At 43.6% G+C, this 23,479-nt stretch overlaps 1 protein-coding gene across 1 annotated transcript in view; it reads left to right on the forward strand.

The window, feature by feature from the left end:
• wdfy4 (WDFY family member 4) overlaps positions 1 to 23,479 on the forward strand; it is a 242,631-nt gene that overhangs the window by 187,991 nt on the left and 31,161 nt on the right. The window contains exons 51-53 of the mRNA XM_041176115.1: positions 518 to 627; positions 11,996 to 12,149; positions 14,172 to 14,263. Coding sequence (XP_041032049.1) covers positions 518 to 627; positions 11,996 to 12,149; positions 14,172 to 14,263 — 356 coding nt within the window. The remainder of the gene's footprint in view (positions 1 to 517; positions 628 to 11,995; positions 12,150 to 14,171; positions 14,264 to 23,479) is intronic.

Raw genomic sequence — 23,479 nt, forward strand, 5'->3', positions numbered from 1 at the left:
CTTCAACTCCTTGGCCCAACTTAGCTCCACATCATTTGATATATTTACCCAACAAAAAACCTATTGACACAAAAGCAAAAATGCAGTGGATGCTGGAAATCTGAAATAGAAGCGGTAAATGCTGGAAATAGGTCAGCAGGTGTGTGAATAAAGAAGAAGAGTTAAAATTTCAGCTCGCTGTCCTTGCCCATTGATCTCAGCCTTGAGATTTCAATTGAGCCAACGACCATATCCTTTTTGGTGAGTGAATCCTGGATTTCCACTTCCACGTGCAGCTGAAGCAGGTAAATACAGTAGAGGTACAGATTAGCCGTGATCGAATTGAATGATGGAGCAGGCCCGAGGGATGAACAGTTCACTCCTGTTCCTGTGTCCTCTCACCCCCCCACACCCCCCCCCCCCCCCCCCACACCCCACCGGCCCTCACCCCCGCCCAACCCATCCTGTTGCTTCAGTATTCATTTCTTCAGCTGATCTTGCAGTACCTGACCATGTGAAATTGTTTGGTTTCTTGCAGAGGACCTGTCTGTACGGTGTCACTACTGCACTCATTATTCTTCAGCAATAATTGTCGCGTCGTACCTGGTCCGAATGGAGCCTTTCACTCAGACCTTCTGCTTACTACAGGTACAGTCCCTGATTGTTTACTTTTCAGAAAAATGTTGAATGTCATTGTTTATTTTTTTTTTAATTCTTTCATGGGATGTGGGTGGCACTGGCTTGCCCATCCCTAATTGCCCTTGAACTAAGTGACTTGCTAGACCATTTCAGAGGGCAGTTAACAGTCAACCACATTGCTATGGGTTTGACCAGGCAAGGCTGCAGATCTCCATCCCTGAAGGACATTATTGAACCAGATGGGGTTTCATGGTCATGATAACTAGCTTTCCATCCCAGATTTTATTAATTGAATTTAAATTCTGTCAGTTTCCGTGGTGTGCAAGTAAATGCAAGGACAGCTCAGCAAGTTCTGACAGCACCTGTGGAGAGAGAAACAGAGTTAACATTTCGAGTCCGTATGACTCTTCTTCAGAGCTCTGTGGACAGAGAATCATTAACTCTGTTTCTCCCTCCACAGATGCTGCCAGGCCTGCGGAGATTTCCCAGAGTTTTTTGATTTTATTTCAGATTTCCAGCATCCGCAATATTTTGCTTTCATCCCCAGAGCCTTGACCTGGGTCTCTGGATCACTAGTCCAGTGACAATACCACTGTCTCCCCTATCTGATAGTACCTGATAGGGAGGGCGCATAGTCTTAATATGTAACAGCTGGGCCATTTGGAAAGAAGATCAGAAAACGCGTGTTCGCATAAAGGGTAGTCAGAAATGAGAATTCTCGCCTCCAAGGGCTGTAGATGGTGGGCTAATTGGAGTTTTCAAGACTGAGACCAATATATGTTTGCTAGGTAAGTGCATCAAGGAACATGGAGCGAAGGCAGGTAAATGGAGTTGATGTACACATGAGGGGCTGAATGGCCTGTTTGCAGCCTTCCTGCAGCGCTGTAGTGAAGTGACAGCCTAGGATATATGCTAACCTGTCTAGGATGGGACTTAAATGCTTAGCCTTAAGACTCAAGGATGCGATTGCTACCTCTGAATCAATGCTGACACTTAGTTCAAACGTACAGATGTCACCTAATATGAACTATAACACGTGTAAGGCTTTTAATTGCTTTTAGGCGTAATGATTAAGAAGTTTGTTTTATACCTCTAACTGGCTAAGAGTGCCTATTTTCACACAGCCACTAAGACATGTTTCAATCAAAGTAGATTATTATTTGCCTCTGCACGGCGTTGTGTCTGTGGTTGACACGTCTATAAATGTAATAATAAGAAAACTTTAATATTTTATGAAAAGTTTTAAAACCGTTAAATATATGCAAAGTGCAAAAAAAGAAAAGCGATTAGAAAATTTGCAGTTTTCTGGCCTAAGACAATAAAATGTAAAAATAATAAAATGTTATCGATTTTATTAGAGAGATGTGATGCATATTTGATGGTTGTAAACCAAATCTCTCAGTAAAGAGATTAGCTGATACATAAAGCATTAGGCCGCTGCAGATCCTATTTTTTATTCAAGTAATATCTTTAACCCAATTTGTCGAACTAACAACATTTTGCATGTATATTTCTTTTCTTTATTTGATATCAGTAATGCTTTTATCAGATATTATTGTCTTTCCCAAGAGACTGCTGTCACTACCTAAACCAAAAGTTGCATTAATGAAATGTATCAATCACCGTGTGCTTGCAGGTGGGAAGAATGCCACTCCAATTCAGAACATAATCTGAAATAGAAATGGAGTGCAGGCTCTGTACAGACTGGCAAGTTTCCAGACTCGCCCCTTTAGGCTATGCTTGAGCCAGTTGTGCTTTCACTGACCTCTGGGGTGACTCAGGATTAAAAAAAGAGTCAGTTAGGGACTGATAGGATATCATGGGAACATAGGAGCAGGAATAGGCCATCCAGTCCCAGGACACTCCTATGCTTAGAATCATAGAAATTTACAGCATGGAAGGAGGCCATTCAGTCCATTGTGTCCATGCCAGCCGACCTGTGACCATCCAGCCTAATCCCACTTTGCAGCTCATAGGAATATAGGAGAAGGCCATTCAGCCCGTCGCGCCAGCTTTGCCGTTCAATACTATCATGGCTGATCATCCACTTCAATGCCTTTTTCCCCACACTATCCCCAGATCCCTTTATGCCATTGGCATTTAGAAATTTGTCAATCTGTATTTTAAATATACTCCATGACAGAGCTTCCACGGCCCTCTGGGGTAGAGAATTCCAAAGATTCACAACCGCATGAGTCAAAAAAGTTCTCCTCATCTCGGTCCTAAGCAGCTTCCCCATTATTTTGAAATTGTGCCCCCTGGTTCTAGACTCCCCAGTGAGGGGAAACATCTTATCTGCATCTACCCTGTCTGTTCGTTTAAGTATTTTGTAGGTTTCAATGAGATCACCTCTCATTCTTTGAAAGTTCAGAGAATACAGGCCCAGTTTCCCCAGTCTCTCTTAATAGGACAGTCCCGCCAAGTCTGGTGAACCTTTGTTGGTCTTGGTCCTTAGCCTTGTAGTTATGACATTTCATGCCTATACAACAACTTTAAGTGTTGTGAGGTTTTTTGCCTCTCCCACCCTTTTAGGCAGTGAGTTCCAGATCCCCGTCACCTTCTGGGTGAAAAAAATCTCCCCACAATTCCGCTTTAAACCTCCTACCTCTTACCCTAAATCTATGCGCTCTGGTTAAGGAAGCCTCGACCAAGAGGTTAGGGCCTTTATATCTAGACCCCTCATAACTTTATACACTTCAATAAGGCCTCCCCTCTTTTCCAAAGGAAACAACCCCACCACTTTCTTCACCACTGAAAATCTGCAGTCCTGGCAAGATCCTTGCCAATCTCCTCTGTACCCCCTCCAGTGCAATCACGTCTTTCCTATCATGTACTCCAGCTATGACCCAACTAGTGCTTTGTACAGTCCAACATACCCACCCTGCTGTGGCATTCTACACCTCAGCTAATAAAGGTAAATGCCCCATTTAAAATGTGCATATGTGTGGACTTTGTGTGAAGATAGAATTGGGCTCAGCTGTGGTGCACTCCACAGTCAAATAGCCTTGGCTCAGGCATGAAGAATGGTCATTCAGACAAGGGAGCAAAGGTGACCAAAGCTCTTCAAAATTCAGCCCCTTCAGGCAAGGGGAGAGGAAAGTGAGAGAGAGAGAGAAGACTGTGAAAAAAGGCAAACGGTTCCATAGGTTTACTCTCAAGATTTTTTTTTCTGCAGCATTGTTACCTGCTGGCAATTGTTCTTTTTGCTTCAAAAATATTAACCAAAGACATAAATGTGTTTTAGCTGTTGTTATTAACCTTCTCTCCGCGCCCCCCCCCCCAAGACCACATATGGTGCTTTCAAATAATTCATTAAACTCTTGTCCTACAGTGTTTCCTCGCAGTGCCAAGGCACTAAGATCGGGAAGTCGCAATATTGTTTGTATGGGGTTGGCGTATGATTATTAAACTTTAATAAAAATACTTCTTCTTAAAAAGAGGTATCCACAGATGTAAAAAAAAAATCCAGCTATTAAAATCATTAATCACAAGGTGTATGTGGGCTGCCAATTCATGCTATCAGCTTCACTGACACTTCATGATTAGATTTCATGTCTCTGGTGCATTGTTGGTGTCAGCTGCATATCAACTCTTTGTAGCACAAACGTATCTGCATTCAAAAGTTAGTTGGAAAAGTGTGACAAAATCATGTTGGGTTGTGTTATCGGCGTGAACAAAATATTCTCTATTCCTGTCGACGGCTAAAATGTTCGATTTTGTGTCATTTGGTACTTATAATACTTTAAGTAAGGAGCCCTTCTCTTCAATACAGATTATCTTGGCTTTAACATCCATAGTCACCTTTCCAGAGAACCTGTTCGAGCTGGGGTTTTTATTTGTTCGTTCTCATCTTATCCACTAGATGGAGCGCTGTGCAGCTGTTAAACCTTTCCGTCACAGGAGACTGTTCATTATCTGCGCATGTTTATAAAGAAAATGAATAGAGACAATGAGAAAAGGGAAATGCGTAGGAGGGAAATGTGAGGGATCAAAGCAGAGGACAGAGAGAAAAAAAACTGAGACAGAAAAGGGGAGAAGCAAGAGTGACAAAACACACAAAGATCAACTTGCAAATGGAGAGAGATAAAATAAATGTGGCACAATCGCAGCCACATTAACGATGGTTGGAGATGGAGAGAGAGAGGAAATAAAGAGTAAGATAGGACTGAAACAGGGATCAGAGAGATCAACAGGAATTAGAGAGAGCAAACAGGGTCTGAGATAGGAGGTAGAAATGGAAGGGGATAGAGAGACAGAGAGAGAAGTCTACACCTCCTGGTGGTATTTTCCCTGTAATTTGCTACCTGTCTGTTGCCAACTGTGATTAAATGTGTTCCTGGAGGTTTCATCACATGACTTGCACCCCCTTCCCCCCTCGCTCCAGCCATTAGTTGGCCAACACATCTATCCTTGTGACGTACTGCCTTCCTACGCCAATTGGAAAGCAAAAAGACTCATTACCCAATCGGATGATGCTTGACTGTCAGCCAAACAGCCTTCCCCTCCCCCCTATTTTCAACATTTTTACACCTGGTAAAGAGAAATGTTCAAAGAAAATGACAAGAAAAAAATTCTAATGTCCCAATGATTTTTCCCTGGGGTTGCAGAGAGCTGTGCCTTGGAGATTGATCTTCAGTTCCTGGAGACTCCAATCCAATCCTGGAGGATTGCCAAGTCTGTGTTACCACCTCTCCACGGAAAATTTGAAGCTCTGACCAGATTGGAAGCCCTTGATCTAACTGTGACAGAGTTTCCTCTTCCTGTCGCCCAACCTCGGACGGCCCGCTTCTACCTCCTACCCAAAATCCACAAACAGAACTGTCCCGGTAGACCGATCGTGTCAGCTTGCTCCTGCCCCACAGAAATCATTTCTCGTTATCTTGACTCCCTTCTCTCTCCCCTTGTCCAGTCCCTTCCCACCTACATCCGTGATTCCTCTGACACCTTACGTCACATCAACAATTTCCAGTTCCCTGGCCCCAACCACTTCCTCTTCACCATGGACATCCAATCCCTCTACACCTCCATCCCCCACCAGGATGGTCTGAGGGTCCTTAGCTTGTTCCTCGAACAGAGGCCCGAACAATCCCCATCCACCACTATTCTCCTCCGTCTGGCTGAACTTGTTCTCACACTGAACAATTTCTCCTTGAACTCCTCTCACTTCCTCCAAATAAAAGGTGTGGTATGGGTACCCGCATGGGCCCCAGCTATGCCTGTCTCTTTATGGGGTATGTGGAACATTCCTTGTTGCAGTCCTACTCCGGCCCCCTTCCACAACTCTTTCTCCAGTACATCGATGATTACTTCGGTGCTGCTTCATGCTCTCGTTGGGACTTGGAAAAATGTATTAATTTTGCTTCCAATCTCCACCCCTCCATCATTTTCATGTGGTCCATCTCTGACACTTCCCTTCCCTTCCTTGACCTCTCTGTCTCAATCTCTGGTGATAGACTGTCCACCAATATCCGTTACAAACCTACTGACTCCCACAGCTACCTCGACTACAGCTCCTCACACCTCGCTTCCTGTAAGGACTCCATCCCATTCTCTCAGTTCCTTTGCCTCCGTTGCATCTGTTCTGATGATGCTATCTTCAAAAACAGTTCCTCTGACATGTCCTCCTTCTTCCTTAACCGAGGTTTTCCACCCACGGTCGTTGACAGGGCCCTCATCCATGTCCGGCCCATCTCCCATGCATCCACCCTCACGCCTTCTCCTCCCTCCCAGAAACATGATAGGGTCCCCCTTGTCCTCACTTATCACCCCACCAGCCTCCACATTCAAAGGATCATCCTCCGCCATTTCCGCCAACTCCAGCAGGATGCCACCACCAAACACATCTTCCCTTCACCCCCCTGTCGGCATTCCATAGGGATCGTTCCCTCCGGGACACCCTGGTCCACTCCTCCATCACCCCCTACTCCTCAACCCCCTCCTATGGCACCACTCCATGCCCACACAAAAGATGTAACACCTGCCCTTCACTTCCTCTCTCCTCACCGTCCAAGGGCCCAAACACTCCTTTCAAGTGAAGCAGCATTTCACTTGCATTTCCCCCAACTTAGTCTACTGCACTCGTTGCTCCCAATGCGGTCTCCTCTACATTGGAGAGACCAAACGTAAACTGGGCGACCGCTTTGCAGAACACCTGCGGTCTGTCCACAAGAATGACCCAAACCTCCCTGTCGCTTGCCATTTCAACACTCCACCCTGCTCTCTTGCCCACATGTCTGTCCTTGGCTTGCTGCATTGTTCCAGTGAAGCCCAACGCAAACTGGAGGAACAACACCTCATCTTCCGACTAGGCAGTTTACAGCCTTCCGGACTGAATATTGAATTCAACAACTTTAGGTCTTGAACTCCCTCCTCCATCCCCACCCCCTTTCTGTTTCTTCCCACTTCCTTTTGTTTTTTCCAATAAATTATATAGATATTTCTTTTCCCATCTATTTCCATTATTTTAAAATATTTTTAAAACTTTAATGCTCCCCCCACCCCCACTAGAGCTATACCTTGAGTGCCCTACCATCCATTCTTAATTAGCACATTCATTTAGATAATATCACCAACTTTAACACCTCTGTGTTCTTTTGTTCTGTTGTCTGTGACATCTTTTGATGATCTGCTTCTATCACTGCTTGTTTGTCCCCACAACCACACACCCCCCTCCACTTCTCTCCCCCCACCCAAACCCCCCCTCCACCCCCCACACACCATAAACCAGCTTATATTTCACCCCTTCCTTGGATTCACCTAGTTCTGTTGAAGGGTCATGAGGACTTGAAACATCAACTCTTTTCTTCTCCGCCGATGCAGCCAGACCTGCTGAGTTTTTCCAGGTAATTCTGTTTTTGTTTTGGATTTCCAGCATCCGCAGTTTTTTTGTTTTTTCCCTCTTCCTGTGTCTGAGCATGTTGACTTGTCAGGATGCAGTAGACACAGGAAGTTCAAGCAGGTGCCCTTACCAACAAGGAAGAAGAAGCCCAGACCCCAGTATTTTCAGTTTAAAAGCCCCTGTACCATCACTTCTGTGCTATTGAGCAATGGTTTGGGATGTGCATCAAGACGGAGCTGGTAGTATAACTAAAGAGTCAGCTGGTAGTTTGACTGAAATGAAGGCCAGAGGCGTGAAAGTACCTCCAGGAGGTAGTCTCCACTGCGTGGGTTTCACACCTGCAGTATAACTGCAGGCCAGTGCAAGACCAAGTCCACGCAGATGGTATGTTGAAGGACCTGAGACATTTTCAGTTAATAAATTATCAGTGTAGAGTCATACTCTGTGTAACATCAACAGACCCCATACAAGCTTTGAGCTTCGTCATTGTGGCTGGAACTTGCAGAGGATAATCATCGGTCGGTCCCCATCATGACAAGTATAGCTGGGGTTACATGTATGTAACAAGATTAATTTTGTCCCTTTGTGCGTTCTGTTATAGGAGACAGTGTGACCACAGTCCAAAACAGTAAGATTTAGGCAGGCTCTAGTATTGAGAAGTGAATGATAAATGGTTCAGATGGAAATTATTCCAAATTTCTTCTGTGCCACCGTGACACTGCATATCCTCAAAATGATACCTGAAAATGTATTTTTCTAATAATTCTAATAGAGAATAAATATTCCAGTTTGTAAATTAATGTACTCATTACTTTGCAATAGCATGACATTAAATGCAATGTGTCATTTTAGTATTTATTCTAACCAGGATGCAAAAGTATAAACTGAAAAGGAATAGAATACAAAGAGTTATAAGATCCTTATCTTAATCTATACACATGGTATCAATAATATTAAACTGCAGACAGTAAGTAGCTGGGAGTGTTATAATCTTGACAGGGGCAATGTATGATAAGGGATTTAAAGCTAACACTCTTTTCTTACCAATGAGACAGCTGAAAGCCTAAGAAGCCAGCAAAATTGTTGTCCAGCGAGTGTTCTGAAGCTTTCTTAACCATGGCCATGGAGAGTTAAAGGGAAAGTGTAAAAACCAACCAAAAAAACGAAGACTGCCTGGAGGAGCTGCAAGAAGACAATAAAATGTAATAAAACTTGGCTTAGGAGGAGCTGAATGTAGCCGGTAAAATTTAATAAAAGTGGCCTGGAGGTGTTAGAGAAAGAGGCTCAAATATAATAAAAAGCGAATGGGGAGGTTACAATCAGCCACCAGAAGGAAACAGAGAAAAGACCTGGAAGAGTATTAGCAATAGATTAGAATGGAATTTGATATTCACATCTTAACAGTAGCACTGGGAAGATTAATGACCAAGGAGGAATGGGGTAATCACTTCTGGTGACATTGACCTAGTTGTGGTCACAAAACAGACACTGTCATCTAATTACTTTATTTTGTTTAACAGATTGTGGGTTTATAGTGTTAAACTGTACAACAGTGCTGCACTGATTTTATTTACTGAGTGTAAAAGTCCACTCTCAGTTCCACTGCCCATGAGTTCCAGTGTGTTCATCCATGCGAAATCAATTAACTTTTTCTCGCCAGTACAACATTCCATAATCTTTAGGGATTTTTTTGCTTTCCCAGTTCCCCTCCTGCCCCAAAATCTCCCATTTTTTTTCCTGGAAACCTGTATATCCTGAAACCTCCGAGTCCCAAGAGCCCACACAAGTTGAGACCTGACACTAGACGCTTTGAGACCCAAATCCCCATTACAATCAAGAAACTGGTCCTGGAGGAGGGGGTTGCTTCTCTTCTCTGATAGGGGAATGAGGCAGTGGTCTCAGGCTTGACTATCCGATACTTTAGCCACCAGAGCTGGCCCCCATACCCTGTATTTATAAAAATATGAAATTATAATGTGTCAAATCAAAATAACAAAACCAAAAGGAATCAAGTAACTGAAACTGCATGATCTGAGCATCTTGTTATATTTCCCTCTCTGTTGGGGAGATGTAAATAAAGTTCATTCAATGATGGCTGCCTGCAGTTAGATGTACTCAATGCAAGACAAAACAGAAGCCTCTGTGATTACTCAATCCATCTGTTAATCAAGACCAAGACTGAAGTCTCCACTGGCTGAGGCGACAGAGGTAAATAGCACACCGGATTAAACCCATTTCAGGTACAAAACAGATGCAGGTCAGGTTAGAATGGACACTATTATCCATCTATCATTGACTCCAAGATAGGGAAAACAGTTCAAACCTGTACTCTTATTTCCTATTTTTACTGGTGTTCAATTTTAAAGTATACAAGGCCAGTTCAGACCAATTTCCTCATTTCCCAGTTTGTACAGTTTTTTCATTCTGGGGTACAAGAAAGACTATTAACTCAAAACATTCTGCAGTCTCAGCATTGTTTCCAAGTCCCTTCCTCTCTCTGCATCCTCTTCCAGCCAGACCACCCTGAGATCTCTGTGCTGCTCCAATTCTGGCCTCTTGTGCATCCTCGATTTCAGCTGTGCCACCAATGGTGCTTTCAGTCTTTGGCTCTATAGGCACTGAAATTCTCTCCCTAAACATCTCTGCCTCTCTACCTATCTCTGCTTCTTTAAGATGTTCCTTAATACTTAACCTCTTTGACCAAGCTTTTGGTCATCTGTCCTAATAGCTTCTTATGTGGCTCAGTGTCAAATTTTCTTGGATAATGATCCTGTGAAGCAATTTGGAATGTTATTATGTTAAAGACACTAAATAAATACAAGTTAAGGGTCACTGATGCACAAAGAAAGGACACACTGATTCTCAAGCTAGATTTCAAGCCTGCCTAAGTGTCAAGAATGAAAACAAAATAAATGTTTTACTAAAATGGAAATATTTCATGATAATGTATATTTCTTTCATTGTTGTTCACTTTGGTCCAATAATGATGAAAGCTTCTCCTTGAAATGAAATCAGAACTTGAGAGTATATACATATCAGCTAAAGGTGGAACAGGCTGGGTTCTTCTCTCTAGAAAGGGGAAGACTGAGTGTTGATCTGACGAGGTCTTTAAGGTAAATAGAAGAGTTTCATAGGGTAGACGTAGAGAAAATGTATCCACTTGTGTCCCAAGCAAGGGGTCAGGAAAAACTTCTTTACCCAACGAATAGTAAAAACATAGAACTCACTGCTGCAAGGGATGGTTGAAGCAAATACAAGAACAACGCATATTTATGAAGCACCTTTAATGGACATCCCGAGGCGCTTCACAGGAGCAGAATCAAGCAAAACCAAACCTTGTCCAACCCATATCAGGCAACATTAGGGCAGATAGTCAAAAGCTTGGTCAAAGAGGATAGAAAGACAAAGAGATTTTCCAGGAATTTCGGAACTTTAGAGCCTAGATAGCTGAAGGCAGGGCTGCCAATGGTGGAACAATTAAATTGGGGATGCTTAAGAGACCAGGTTTAGATGAGTGCAGATATCTCAGAGGGTTGTGAGGCTGGAGATATAGGGAGGGGCAAAGACATGGAGGGATTTGAAAACAAGGATGAGAATTTTGGAAAGCCGAGGCGTTGCTTAACTGGGCGCCTATTAGGTCAGCGAGCACAGGGGTGATTGTTGAGTGAGACTTGGAGCAGGCAGAAGAGTTTTGGATGCCCTCAAATTTATGGAGTGTAGACTGTAGGGGACTGGCCAGGAGTGCATTGGAATATTCAAGTGTTGAGGTAACAAAAGTATGGATGAGGGTTTCAGCAGCAAGTGAGCCGATGCACTTAAGGTGAAACTAGATAGTCACATGAGGGGCAAAGGTTATGCTTATAGGCTGGGATGAAGTAGGCTGGGAGATGGCTTAGGTGGAGAATAAACACCGGCACAGACCAGTTGGGTTCAATGCCTTGGTTCTGTGCTGTACACTCCATGTAAATACCTTTGTGACTGACTTTCCGCTGTAAACAGGGTTGTCAACCTTCTAGGATTATCCTGGAGACCCCAGGAATTAAAGATTAATATCTAGGGCACTGCTGTGAGCAACCCGGGAGAAAAATCTAATTAATAAAGGCATTGTTTTATTTTATTGTTTTCCTTGTACACTCTAGTTATAAAAAAAAAATTGCAGTCGGGGGAAAGGGGGGTAGGATTGGACAGGGTAGTTGGAAGCAAGTGATCATGTAATGAAACCTCCAGGAATGCATCCAAGGAGAGTTGGCAACCCTGAATGAATGAGTCTCAGAAGCTAAAGTTGACAGTTCCGCAATACTTTTCAAAGTACATGAATGGAAAGATTGAACGGGGTGGGGGAGGGGCAAAAATGACGAGAAACGTTGACTGTTTTGGGGGGGAGGGGAGTTCTGGAGTCATGGACAGGATGTTGAAGCGTTGAATGTTTTTGGGGGGATATTTTGGAAGAGCCGGACAGAATGTTGAATGTTTTCGGGGAGGTGGGGGGGGGCATTCTCGACGTGGCGGACAGGATGTTGAAATGTTGAATGTTTTCAGGGGGGCAGTTTCGACGTGGCGGACAGGATGTTTTTCAGCATCAGGAAAGAGTGGGAGTCGTCCTCCAAAGACAACATGAGCGATGTCAGAGAGCTGATCCCAGACTTCTTCTACCTGCCTGATTTCCTGCTTAATCAGAACCGTCTTGAATTTGGTACGTAAGCGAAAAAGGGTTGAATTTATAAATCTCTTCTAGGATGCCTCGAATTATTTGGAGTGCGCCCGCTGTAAGCGAGGCAGCCAACTTGCGTGCACAAAGCAAATGAGATGAAGGGCCAGTTAACTTGTTTTTGGTGGCATTGATTGAGTGGAAGGTGTTGACCAGGAATCCTTGCTCTTTATATCATCCCATGTGGTATTTAGTGTGTACTTGAATCACGAGAAACAGACAGGGCAGGGGGGCCAAAGCTTTTTTGAAGATCTGAACTCCAGTCCCAGGTGCATAACTGCAATTGGTTATAAATCTTTTTATGTGGAGTTGAGAAGATTTTTGCCAGTCACAGAGCTAAGGAAGATTTACATTGTACAATGTGCATTTTCCTCCTAAGTATTGCCAAGCACCAAACCTATCTTTTTAATGAAATCCAGTGTCCAAGTTGGGAGCTTTGCTCAACTCCTCAGTAACTCTTAACAAGTTGCAGACTAGATTTTCCAGGGCGGACACAAAGTGTGGAGGGGACAGTACCAACCTCAGTGGGCCTGATGTCTGTCAATTAAAATCAATTATGCTGAAGACACAGTTTTGAAAAACTTACCCACATATATAACAGGAAAGAGTAGATTTTTTTAAAGTCGCATTTTATTGTTAATTAAAATTATTTTAACCTAATGTGAGATTTTAAATATTGTGTATATTTCATGCCATTTTTGGTGTTGTCGCTGAACCTGCTTTTTATTATGGAGCCCATTCTCTGAGTTAGCACTCAAAGGGCAGAGCTACAGCCGACAGGAGCACATGTGGGGGACACGAGTACCAAAATTTGAGCGTTTGATTTGAGTTGATTGGTTAATTCTAATGGACACAAAATCACACAGAACCATTAACTTCCATAGCCAGGTTCCCATCATGCAAAGACCTGCTCCTTGACATCCTTATCCTATTTGAGGTTACCCCTCCGTAGTAAAATGGTGAAATTAAATCCAAATGGTACTTTTGTCTTTCCTTTGATCAGAAGTGGGGTGAGTGCATCTGTCACAGCTTGCAGGATGCATGAGAAAGCTGCCAGCATAACACGGAAGATGGGTTGGTTAATCATCACTCAGTGTTGGCTCTGCTCTTCTGACATAAGTGTCTCATTTGAATTCAGACAAGATCTATTGCTTCCTGTTATGTAAGGAAGTTTCATAGAAAGAATATAGGAACCAGAGAAGGCCCTCGAGCCAGTTCCACTATTCACTGAGATCATGGTTGATCTGTGACCTAATGCCATATACCCACCTTTACCCTGTAATCCTTGATAGTTTTGGTTAACTAAAATCTTACATTTAAAATTAAGAATCAACTTAGCATCAATCATTAGTTTGTAGAAGAGAGTTCCAAACTTTTACTACCTTTTGTGTGTAGAAGTGTTTCCTAACATCACTCCTGAAAAGTTTGGCTCTAAGTTATAGACAATGTCCCTTTGTCTTAGATTGCCCAACCAGCAGGAATAGTTTCCCTGTCCACCCTTTCAATTTGCCTTAATATTTTCCAACTTTCCATCAAAATACCACAACCCTTGTATTTCCCAGGGAATAGGACACTAGTTCATGTAACCTCTCCTCGTAATTTAACCCTTGGAATCCAGGTATCCTCCCGGTAAATCTATACAGCACTCCCTCCAACGTCAATGTATCCTTCCTAAGGTGTGGTGGCCAGAACTGCTCGTAGCACTCTAGATGTGGTCTAAACAGGGCTTTGTGTAGCTGTAGCGTACCTTCTACACTTATGTTTTCCAGTCCTCTGGACAATAAGGTCAGCATTCCATCAGTTTTTTTGATTATTTTCTGAACTTGCCCATATTGATCCACACACATGGACCTCCAAATATCTTTGGACCTCCACTGTTTCTAAATTTTCACCATTTAGAAAGTACCCTGTTCTATCCATTTTACGTCTGAAGTGGATGATCACACATTTGTCCACATTAACAAGTAAAGACTTATTACTTCAACCATGTGCCCAAAATATTTGCAGGTTCCATGCAGGATGGGACTACCCTAGGAGATGTGATACTTCCTCCTTGGGCTAAAGGAGATGCTCAAGAATTCATCCGACTGCATCGGATGGTAAGTACTTGTTAACCTGCTGCCTGACTTCAGTGTTGACCTCTTTTGGTTTCCTTTATTGGCTGCCATCCTTCTCTAGGTTGCCTGTCCTCAACACACCAGATGCTAAGAAGGTAGGGACAAGGCACAGTCCCGGACTACAGTCAATATTTCCTGTAGCTGATCTTCAGGATACACCAGTGGCAGATATTTCTTGCTTCAGGGAGTTGATCTGTCACTCTGCGATTAATATGACCCACACTGCGGCTCTGTGTATTAATGCTCAAAATTAAATGATTCTCGGTGAGATGCCAGGAACTCATGGCTCAGCTTTCTAAGATGCAGATTGGCGAGTGTTGAGAGTGCACAGCATTCCTGATCTCACACTTGACTTTGTTGTAGTTATCTGCCCACAGGCGATTCTCTCTGCCCATTTCCTCATGCCTCGCAGCCCAGTGCTTTTCTCTTCAGATGCTCACAAGAGCCTCTCATCTTCAACTTCAATGAGGGAAAGAATGCATGAGGGTGATTTTCCCACTGTCTTCCTTATGTCAGCTGAAAGGAAACATTTCCGGAAGGATACTGAGCCCGTAAGCAGCAGTTGTCCCTCGAGGTTGTAACACTTCCACCATCGCCACCGAAAATTTGCTGACTCCACCATTGACCATACGCATGTCCCTGAGCACCCTTACCCCAGGGTAACCAACTCTGGTTGAAACAATTATAGACACTTTGCCACGCAGTTGCAGGTGAAGGGCGGGTAGGGGAGGGATGTGCTGGCAAACTTGTCTGAGCGGCGGAGAACCTCTCAGAGTGGGGTTGGGGCACTGACCCCTCTTGGTTCTCATGCTGCTGCTACCTGTCCGATCAAGCGCCCCCCCCTCCGTCTCCAAACGCCTGCAGTACATCCCCAAACACAGGCCGCGAACCTGCTGTGCCCGAACCATGCACAAAAACATGGCCTGCTGGGAGCAAAAAGCACAACCCAGGAAGGCCTGAGCCAGGACAGAAGGCCAAAGTCCGAAATTCAAGATGGCTGGTCACCCTGCCTTACACGGGCTTAGCACAACTCACAAAAGGGCAGGGACGACCAACTTCTGAGGCCTCAAATCACTCTGATACCCCAACATGGTCTCAAAATGCCCTAACATTGACACTTGTGCTTCTGAGTGTTTCACCTGGTGCTTTAGCTGCTACCCCATGAGAAAACACGGCCTATATTTAAACGCTAGTGGTTTTAGCAGTCTGTGGACCCTCAGCTGGACTTCATCAGAAAGGAAATGTTGCTATCATGATTAACAGCTTGAAAAAGAAGCTGAATATGTAAACAGAAAATGCTGGAAAATCTCAGCAGGTCTGGCAGCATCTGTGGAGAGAGAAACAGAATCAACGTTTTGAGTCCGTATGGCTCCGAGAGTCATACAGACTTGAAATATTAACTCTGTTTCTCTCTCCACAGATGCTGCCAAACCTGCTGAGTTTTTCCAAGCATTTACTGTTTTCATTTCAGGTTTCCAGCATCTGCAGTATTTTGCTTTTATCTGAATGTACAGACGTTGTTTGAAAGGGCTCGAAGGTTACAGCCAGGCAAGTAAAACGCAGCTCTTCAAAACCAGATAGGGTCAGACGGATACCAAAGTGAAATATTGGAGATGCTGGAAGTCTGAATGAAAAGCAGAAAATGCTGGATTACGCAGCAAGTCAGGCACCATCTGTGGAGAGGGCAACAAAAGTTGACGTTTCAGGTCGGAGCTGGAAGAAGGTGGGAAAAGGCTCCTATGGAGCATCAAAACCAGCATAGAGCCGTCGGGCCAAAAGGCCTGTTTCTGTGTTGTAGATTCCAAGTAATTTATGGGAGTTTGTGGAAACAGTCTGGATGAGAGTGTGGGGGTGACATCAGTGGAAAGCAACTGAATAACGGAGGATGTAATAATTGCACCCTCATGATTACCTTCAGATCGCCAGGAGAAATTTGACCATTTTCTGTTTCTCCTTGGCTGTTCACTGTTCGCTATTCATCCCTCACAGCTCGCTTAAATAAACCACGTCACATCAGCGGCTATTGCAAGGAACAGGCAAAAGTAATGAAGAACAATCAGGCCAAACTGTGGAACCTTGTTCAGAGCTAATGTCAAATTAAATTTACAATGGTAAAAAGTGCAAGAGTTGTCAAACAGAAGAAATGGGGCACAACAAGGTGTAGAACGAGAAATTTTAAAGAAGTGTATTGTGGCATGTGGAATTTATTACCTTAAGGAGTAGTTGAGGCGGATAGCGTGTAGGTATTTAAAGGGGAAACTAGATAAACGCACGAGGGAGAGAGGAATAGGAGGTTTGCAGATGCAAAATACTGCAGATGTTGGGGCTCAATAAAAACAGAAAGTGCTGGATAATACTGAACCAGCAAGGCAGCCTCTGTGGAGGGAAAAAGAGAGGGAACATTTCATGTTGATGATTATAAAAATGTTATATAGATAAGGTATAGGAGGCTCATGTGGAACATAAACACCCAGCATTGATGTGTTAGCGGAATAGGCTATTTCTGTGCTGCAAATTCTATGTAATTATTTTGTAATTTAGAAATGTTTAAAGTGAGTATTTTCACAATGATAATGCAGCAATATAGTTGCTTTTGACAACTAAGTAAAATTATTACGATTTTTCATTGTCACAGTGGGAAAACTGAAGGTAGAGTTGGCTGAGCCAAGGGACATAGAATTCCCTGGAGTTGCTGGTAGTGCTAGGGTTAAATGGGTCTGGCCTTGTCCATGAGTATAATGCAGATTTAAGTGGTGATTAATAACCTCCACTCTCACCTTTGCAAATGCTAATCTGTTAATTGTTCGTCTAAATGGATCAATTTAATGTCTCATTATTTACTAACTACCAGCTTGGCCTGTAGAAATGTCAGACTTATGTGCTATAAGCTAGTCTTAATTTGTCTTATTATTGTAATTATAAACCACTCAGGAGCAACAGCCAATTGGATTGTGCTGACTGATCCAGTTACACATCTGATACAGTTTAGCGTTGAGAGGTTGAATTTTTTTTCCAGGATGAATTCATTTTTGTGTTTGGCTCATTTTCTGCTCATTTGTGCAGTGAGCTTTTACAGACATGACTTATGTGTCGAGTGGGGCGACAGAGCAGCTCCACATATTGTATCGTAGAATCCTTCAGCACACGTAGAGGCCATTTGGCCCATTGTGCCTGTGCTGGCTCTTTGAAACGCCTGTCCGATGAGTTCCACTCCCCTGTATTCCCCTCCAGGTTTTCCCATTGAAGTATTTATCCAATTTCCTTCTGAAAGTTACCCTTTGAAAGTGTTTTCACTACTCTTTCAGGCAATGCATTCCGGATCACGCTAACTGGCTGTGTGAATAAAAAAAAAATCTCATCTTGCCCCCTGGTTCTTTTGCTGTTGACCTACTGATCTACCTGCTAGCAGAAACAGTTTCTCCTTATTTACTTAATCAATTTATTTTATATTCTTTCACGGGATGGGGGCATCGCTGGCTGGGCCAGCATTTTTATTGCCTTTCCCCAATTGCCCTTGAGAAGGCGGTGGTGAGCTGTCTTCTTGAACCGCTGCAGTGCATGTGGTGTAGGTACACCCACAGTGCTGTTAGGAAAGGAAAATGATTTTGAGTTTAACAGACTCGAAACGTTAACTCTGCCTTCCTCTCCACAGGTGCTGTCAGACCTGCTGAGTTTTTCCAGCTATTTTTTTGTTTTTGTTTTGAATTTAAGCGCTTTTTTTTCAATGATTTTTCAATTGAGGTTTTGCACCAATGGAGGGCCATTTTCATCAGACACATGGTGTTCCCGGTGTCAGCTGCTCCCTGAGGCTCGTGAGTCTTTGGAACTCTCTTCCTGAAAAAGGTGGTGGAAACAGACTCTTTGAATATTTTTAAGGCAGAGGTGGATAGCTTCTTGGTAAGCAAGGGGCGGGGGGGGGGGGGGGGGGGGGGTGATAGGTTATCGGCAGTAGGTGGGATGCAGGTTTCAGGTTACTATCAGAGCAACCAAGATCTTATTAAATGGCAGAGCAGGCTTGAGGGGCTGAATGGCCTACTCCTGCTCCTTGTCCGTTTGCTCGTATATAATGGACCAGCTCTCTGAAAATCTGATGATACTAGAGACTACGCTTTTCCCAGGGATTTGTGAGCCTTTAGCCAAAACTAAGTGTGGCCGAGTTGGATTCCCTCTCGACTTCGCCAATCATGGGGTCTCCAGCTGGATTAGGAGTAACAGTAGGGAACAAAAGCTAAACAGGAAGGAGAAAGAGGCACAGATGTTCGTCATGCAAAAGCATTACTAAACGAATGCAGAGCACTCATTTCATCTGCCTCTGACCGCTAGTCCAATTTCTAGGAAAGATAAGACCGGGAGAAGACCAGGAGAGTCATCTATCTACAGAAATGAAATGAAATCCACGCTTTCGAAATTTATACAATCTTCAATTGTTGTGCAGCACAAAGTCCTGCAAGATATCCCCTTTCCTTGTGGCCTTATTACTGCTGTCAGTAATACTCTATGGTTGGCACTAGTTCAACACAAAACACCCAGCTTATCTAGGCCAAAACTACAGTCTAATTGGGATGTTATTTTTACCCCTCTGCTTTCTCCTCCTTGTTTTCACCCTCTAAAGGCAGCATCTCACAGTGGAATCTGTTTCCATGGGTACTGGCAACTCGCCAGTACTTTGATTATGCAACCATTCTGTATGTCTAGACAGTAGTAACAGCAGGGTATTCAACCACAGGAGTGTTACAGCAGAGCCCTACCTTGTTGACACAAATAGTTCCCTACGCTATGACAGTGAATACACTTCAAAACGTGCTTCATTGGCTATAAAGCAGTTTGGGATATCCTGAGGTTGTGAAAGGTGCTACAGAAATGCAGGTCTGTTTTTCTTCAAATACAATTCCATCATCAGCAGTAATTATGGGGCTGATTTTTAAAACTGCCCAGCTTGGAGACAGTTCAAATGCCTCTACTACCTCTCTAATTACAGAAGAAGGTAAGAACAAAGAACATAAAAAATAGGAAAGCAGGAGTAGACCATAGAGCCTCTCAAGCCTGCTCTGCCATTTAATATGATCATGGGTGACCCATGCCCTCAATTCCACCTTCCCACCTGCTCCCCATATCCTTTGATTATCTGAGAGATCAAAAGTTGTCCACCTCAGCCTTAAATGTATTTAACAATGGAGTATCCACAACGTCCTGGGGTAGAGAATTTCAAAAGCTCACAATCCTTTGAATGAAGAAATTTTCCCTCTTCCCAGTCCTAAATGATTGACTCCTTATCCAGAGACTGTGGCTCCGTATTCTAGGTTATCCAGCCAGGGGAAACTGCCTCTCCATGTCTACGATGTGAACCCCTTCAGAGTCTTGTATGTCTCAATGAGAATTTTTTTTTTTTGTTTTTAAAAAAATGACACCTGCTGTTGAAGCTTTTTGACTTGCACTCATCAGCACAGATTCGCAAGAATACCAGATGTCAGAGGGAACAACAATTTATACTGCATGAGAAGAGACTGCTGATTGTTTGGCAAGAGGACTCTGATTGGTAGAGGCATTGTCATGGAGAATGCACCAGGGAACAGTTAACTGCTAAGCTTTTTCCTTGTATCGCTCAAGGAAGCCATCGACATTTGCACCATGTCATTATATCACAGCGATCTAGACATGCCTCCATTGTCTGAATCTGTATTCATTGAACTTTTGAGCTCAGTAACTTGCGTTCAGTTTTAATGACACCATGTATGCCCAAAGAGATGGTGTTACCATGGGATCCCCTTGAGGCTAGGCTGTTTCCATGAGAAACATGTCTTTGATGCCCCCTATCTTCCTTCCCTGCATATCTGTGATACAAAGATGATACATTTATTATATTTGAATCTGCAGCTGCATCTAAGAATTTCCTTACACACCATAATGGGCTCCATCTTTGCTCAAGTTCATCTTTGAAATGTAACAGTCAAACAAGCTCCCTTTCCTCAATGTGCTAATTGAGAAATCTCCCAATGGGTTCTCTAATGCTGTCCTCTGCAAGCCTACCTTCACTGGTCAATACACGCGTTGGGATTCCTACAGTTCCACGAGCTATAAGATTGGCCCTATTGGCAATCTCATAGTGTGTGAGCCATTTGCTCACTCTGCAAGCTTGATGCCAAAATAGGGTGCATCAAAGTTGCCCTGCAGGATAATGGCTACCCCATTATTGCTCTCAGTATATCCACGAGCTCATGAATGAGCCGAAAGCCACCACTTTTGGTCCTAAGAAGTGTCCAGTCCACCTCAGATTACCCTGGAAGGGTAAGGTGTCTCTAGGATTTGAGCAGCAGGCAAAGCCAGCTGTTTCACGCTGCTACTATACAGTAGCAACACAAATAGTATTCTCCATTAACAGGACGCTGCTGTGAAGCATAAAAGACATTCAGCCTACCACACAATAAGTAATGTGGTACAATGAATTCCAGTGCCAGTGGTATGTCAGGTATGTAGGCCATATGTCCCAGTGACTGCTGCATCGTATCAAACAGCACGACGGTTTGCAACAGACAAAGGACTATACTCAATCAGCCCTGCTTGCAAAATGTAGAATAGTGCCCAACATTAGATGTGATTCCATGATTGGGCAGCACTTTCTAAACAATCCCGATTGTGCTAAGAATTACACTGACAACCAATTTAAAATGATTAGTCTGGCTTGCAGTGTGGCTCACTTACGCTGCTGGAAGCTATATATATTCTCATACAGGGCCTTGCCGTTTGCAAACGGAAAAAATATGTCCATGTATTGCACATTTTTCAATTAAACAAAAGCTTTGACCAATCAGAGCCGGCTTGCCTGATTTGAATTTAAACAGAAGCTTGGCAGTTAAAGGTTTCCTGGTGTATTCTCCATGGTGACGCCTCTATCAGTCAGAGCCCAATTGCCAACCATATAGCAGGTTCTTCTCATGCTGTATAAATTGTTGTTGCCTTTGAGATTTGGTATTCTTGCGAATCTGTCCTGATGAGTGCAAGATAAAAACCTTTGACAGCATGTCTCTTTTTTCAACAATAATCACGTTCTGCATTACCAAGCGGCTACTATTTTTAAATTATTTCATGGGGTGTGTTCGTCATTGGCTAGACCAGCATTTCTGAACACGAGTCAAAGGCCTGAAGTCCAGGGACATTTGGATTGGGATCTGACATAATTGAAGGTGCAACTGCATTTTTTTTCTATTTATTCTTTCATGGGGTTTGGGCATTGCTGGCCGCACCAGCATTTATTGCCTGTCTTTAATTGCCCATGAGAAGATGCCTGACACTTGAGTTGCCTTCTTGAACCGCTGCAGTTCACTTGGTGTAGGTACACCCATAGTGCTGTTAGGAAGGGAGTTCCAGGATTCTGCCCCGATGACGTGAAGGAACGGTGATATATTTCCAAGTCAGGATGGTAAGTGGCTTGGGGGTGAACTTGCAGCTGGCAGTGTTCCCGTGCAACTGCTACCCTTGTCCTTCAATTTGGTAGATGTTGTGGGTTTGGAAGGTGCTGTCAAAGGAGCCTTGGTGAGTTGCTGCAGTGCATCTTGTAGATGCTACACACTGCTGCCACTGTGCGTTGGTAGTGGAGGCAGTGAATATTTAAGGTGATGGATGGGTTGCCAATAAAGCAAGCTCCTTTGTCCTGGATGGTGTCAAGCTTCTTCAGTGTTGTTGGAGATGCACTCACCCAGGCAAGTGAAGAGTATGTATTCTATTATACTCCTGACTTGAGCCTAGTAGATGGTGGACAGACTCTAGGGAGTCAGGAGATGAGTTCCCAATACAGACACAATTTTCTTAGCCTCTCTGCACAGGACAACCCTCTCATCCCAGGGACCAATTTTGTGAACCTTCACTGTACCACCTCTAGTGCAAGTATATCCTTCCTTAAATATGGAGACCAAAACTGTGTACAGTATTCCAGGTGTGGTCTCACCAAAACCCTTTGCAATTGTGGCAAGACTTCCTTATTCTTGTGCTCCAATCCCCTTGTAATACAGATCAACATGCCATTTGCCTTCCTATTAGCTTGCTGCACCTGCATGTTAACTTTCTGTGTTCCTTTTATGAGTACAGATACAGCAAGACCTGGACAACATTCAGGCTTGAATTGATAAGTGGCAAGTAACATTTGTACCATTCAAGTGCCAGGCAATGACCATCTCCAACAAGAGAGAATCCAACCATCTCCCATTGACATTCAACAGCATTACCATCGCTGAATCCCCACCATCAACATCCTGGCGGGGGCAGGGGTGGTAGGGCATGGGTGTTGGTGGTCATCATTGACCAGAAACTGAACTGAACCAGCCATATAAATACTGTGACTATAAGAGCAGCTCAGAGACTGGGAATTCTGCAACAAGTAACTCACCTCCTGACTCCCCAAAGCCTATCCACCACCTACAAGGCACAAGTCAGGAGTGTGATGGCATACTCTCCACTTGCTTGGATGAGTGCAGTTCCAATAATACTTAAAAGCTTGACACCATCCAGGACAAAGCAGCCCGCTTGAGTTGGCAGCCCATCCACCACCTTCAACATCCGCTCCCTCCACCACCACAGTGACAGCAGTTTGTACCATCTACAAGATGCACTGCAGCAACTCACCAAGGCTCCTTAGACAGCACCTTTCAAACCTGTGACCTCTACCACCTAGAAGGACAAGGGCATAAGACACATGGGAACACCACCACCTACAAAATCCGCCCCCAAGCCAGACACCATCCTGACCTGGAAATATATTGCTGTTCCTTCACTGTCGCTGGGTCAAAATCCTGGAACACCCTCCCTGGCAGCACTATGGGTGTAGCTACACCACTTGGACTGCAGCAGTTCAAGAAGGCAGCTCACCACCAGCTTCTCAAGGGCAATTAAGGAGGGGAAATCTGAAACAAAAACAAAAAATGCTGGAAAAACTCAGCAGGCCTGGGAGCATGTGTGGAGAATCTGAAGAAGAGTTATATGGATTCAAAGCATTAATTCTCTCTCCATAGACGCTGCCAGACCTGCTGAGCTTTTCCAGGTTTTTTTTGTTATTATTCTTGTACCTAATGTATTAAGTCAGTAATCAGGACATAATATATAAGAAAGAAGAAAAGAATTTGCATTTATTTGCATCTTTCACACCTAATAAATTATTTTAGAATTGTAGTCATTATCATTACATAGGGAAATACAACAGACAATTTG

The sequence above is a fragment of the Carcharodon carcharias genome, chromosome 28, assembly GCF_017639515.1.
Source record: "Carcharodon carcharias isolate sCarCar2 chromosome 28, sCarCar2.pri, whole genome shotgun sequence".
Lineage (NCBI taxonomy): Eukaryota > Metazoa > Chordata > Chondrichthyes > Lamniformes > Lamnidae > Carcharodon > Carcharodon carcharias.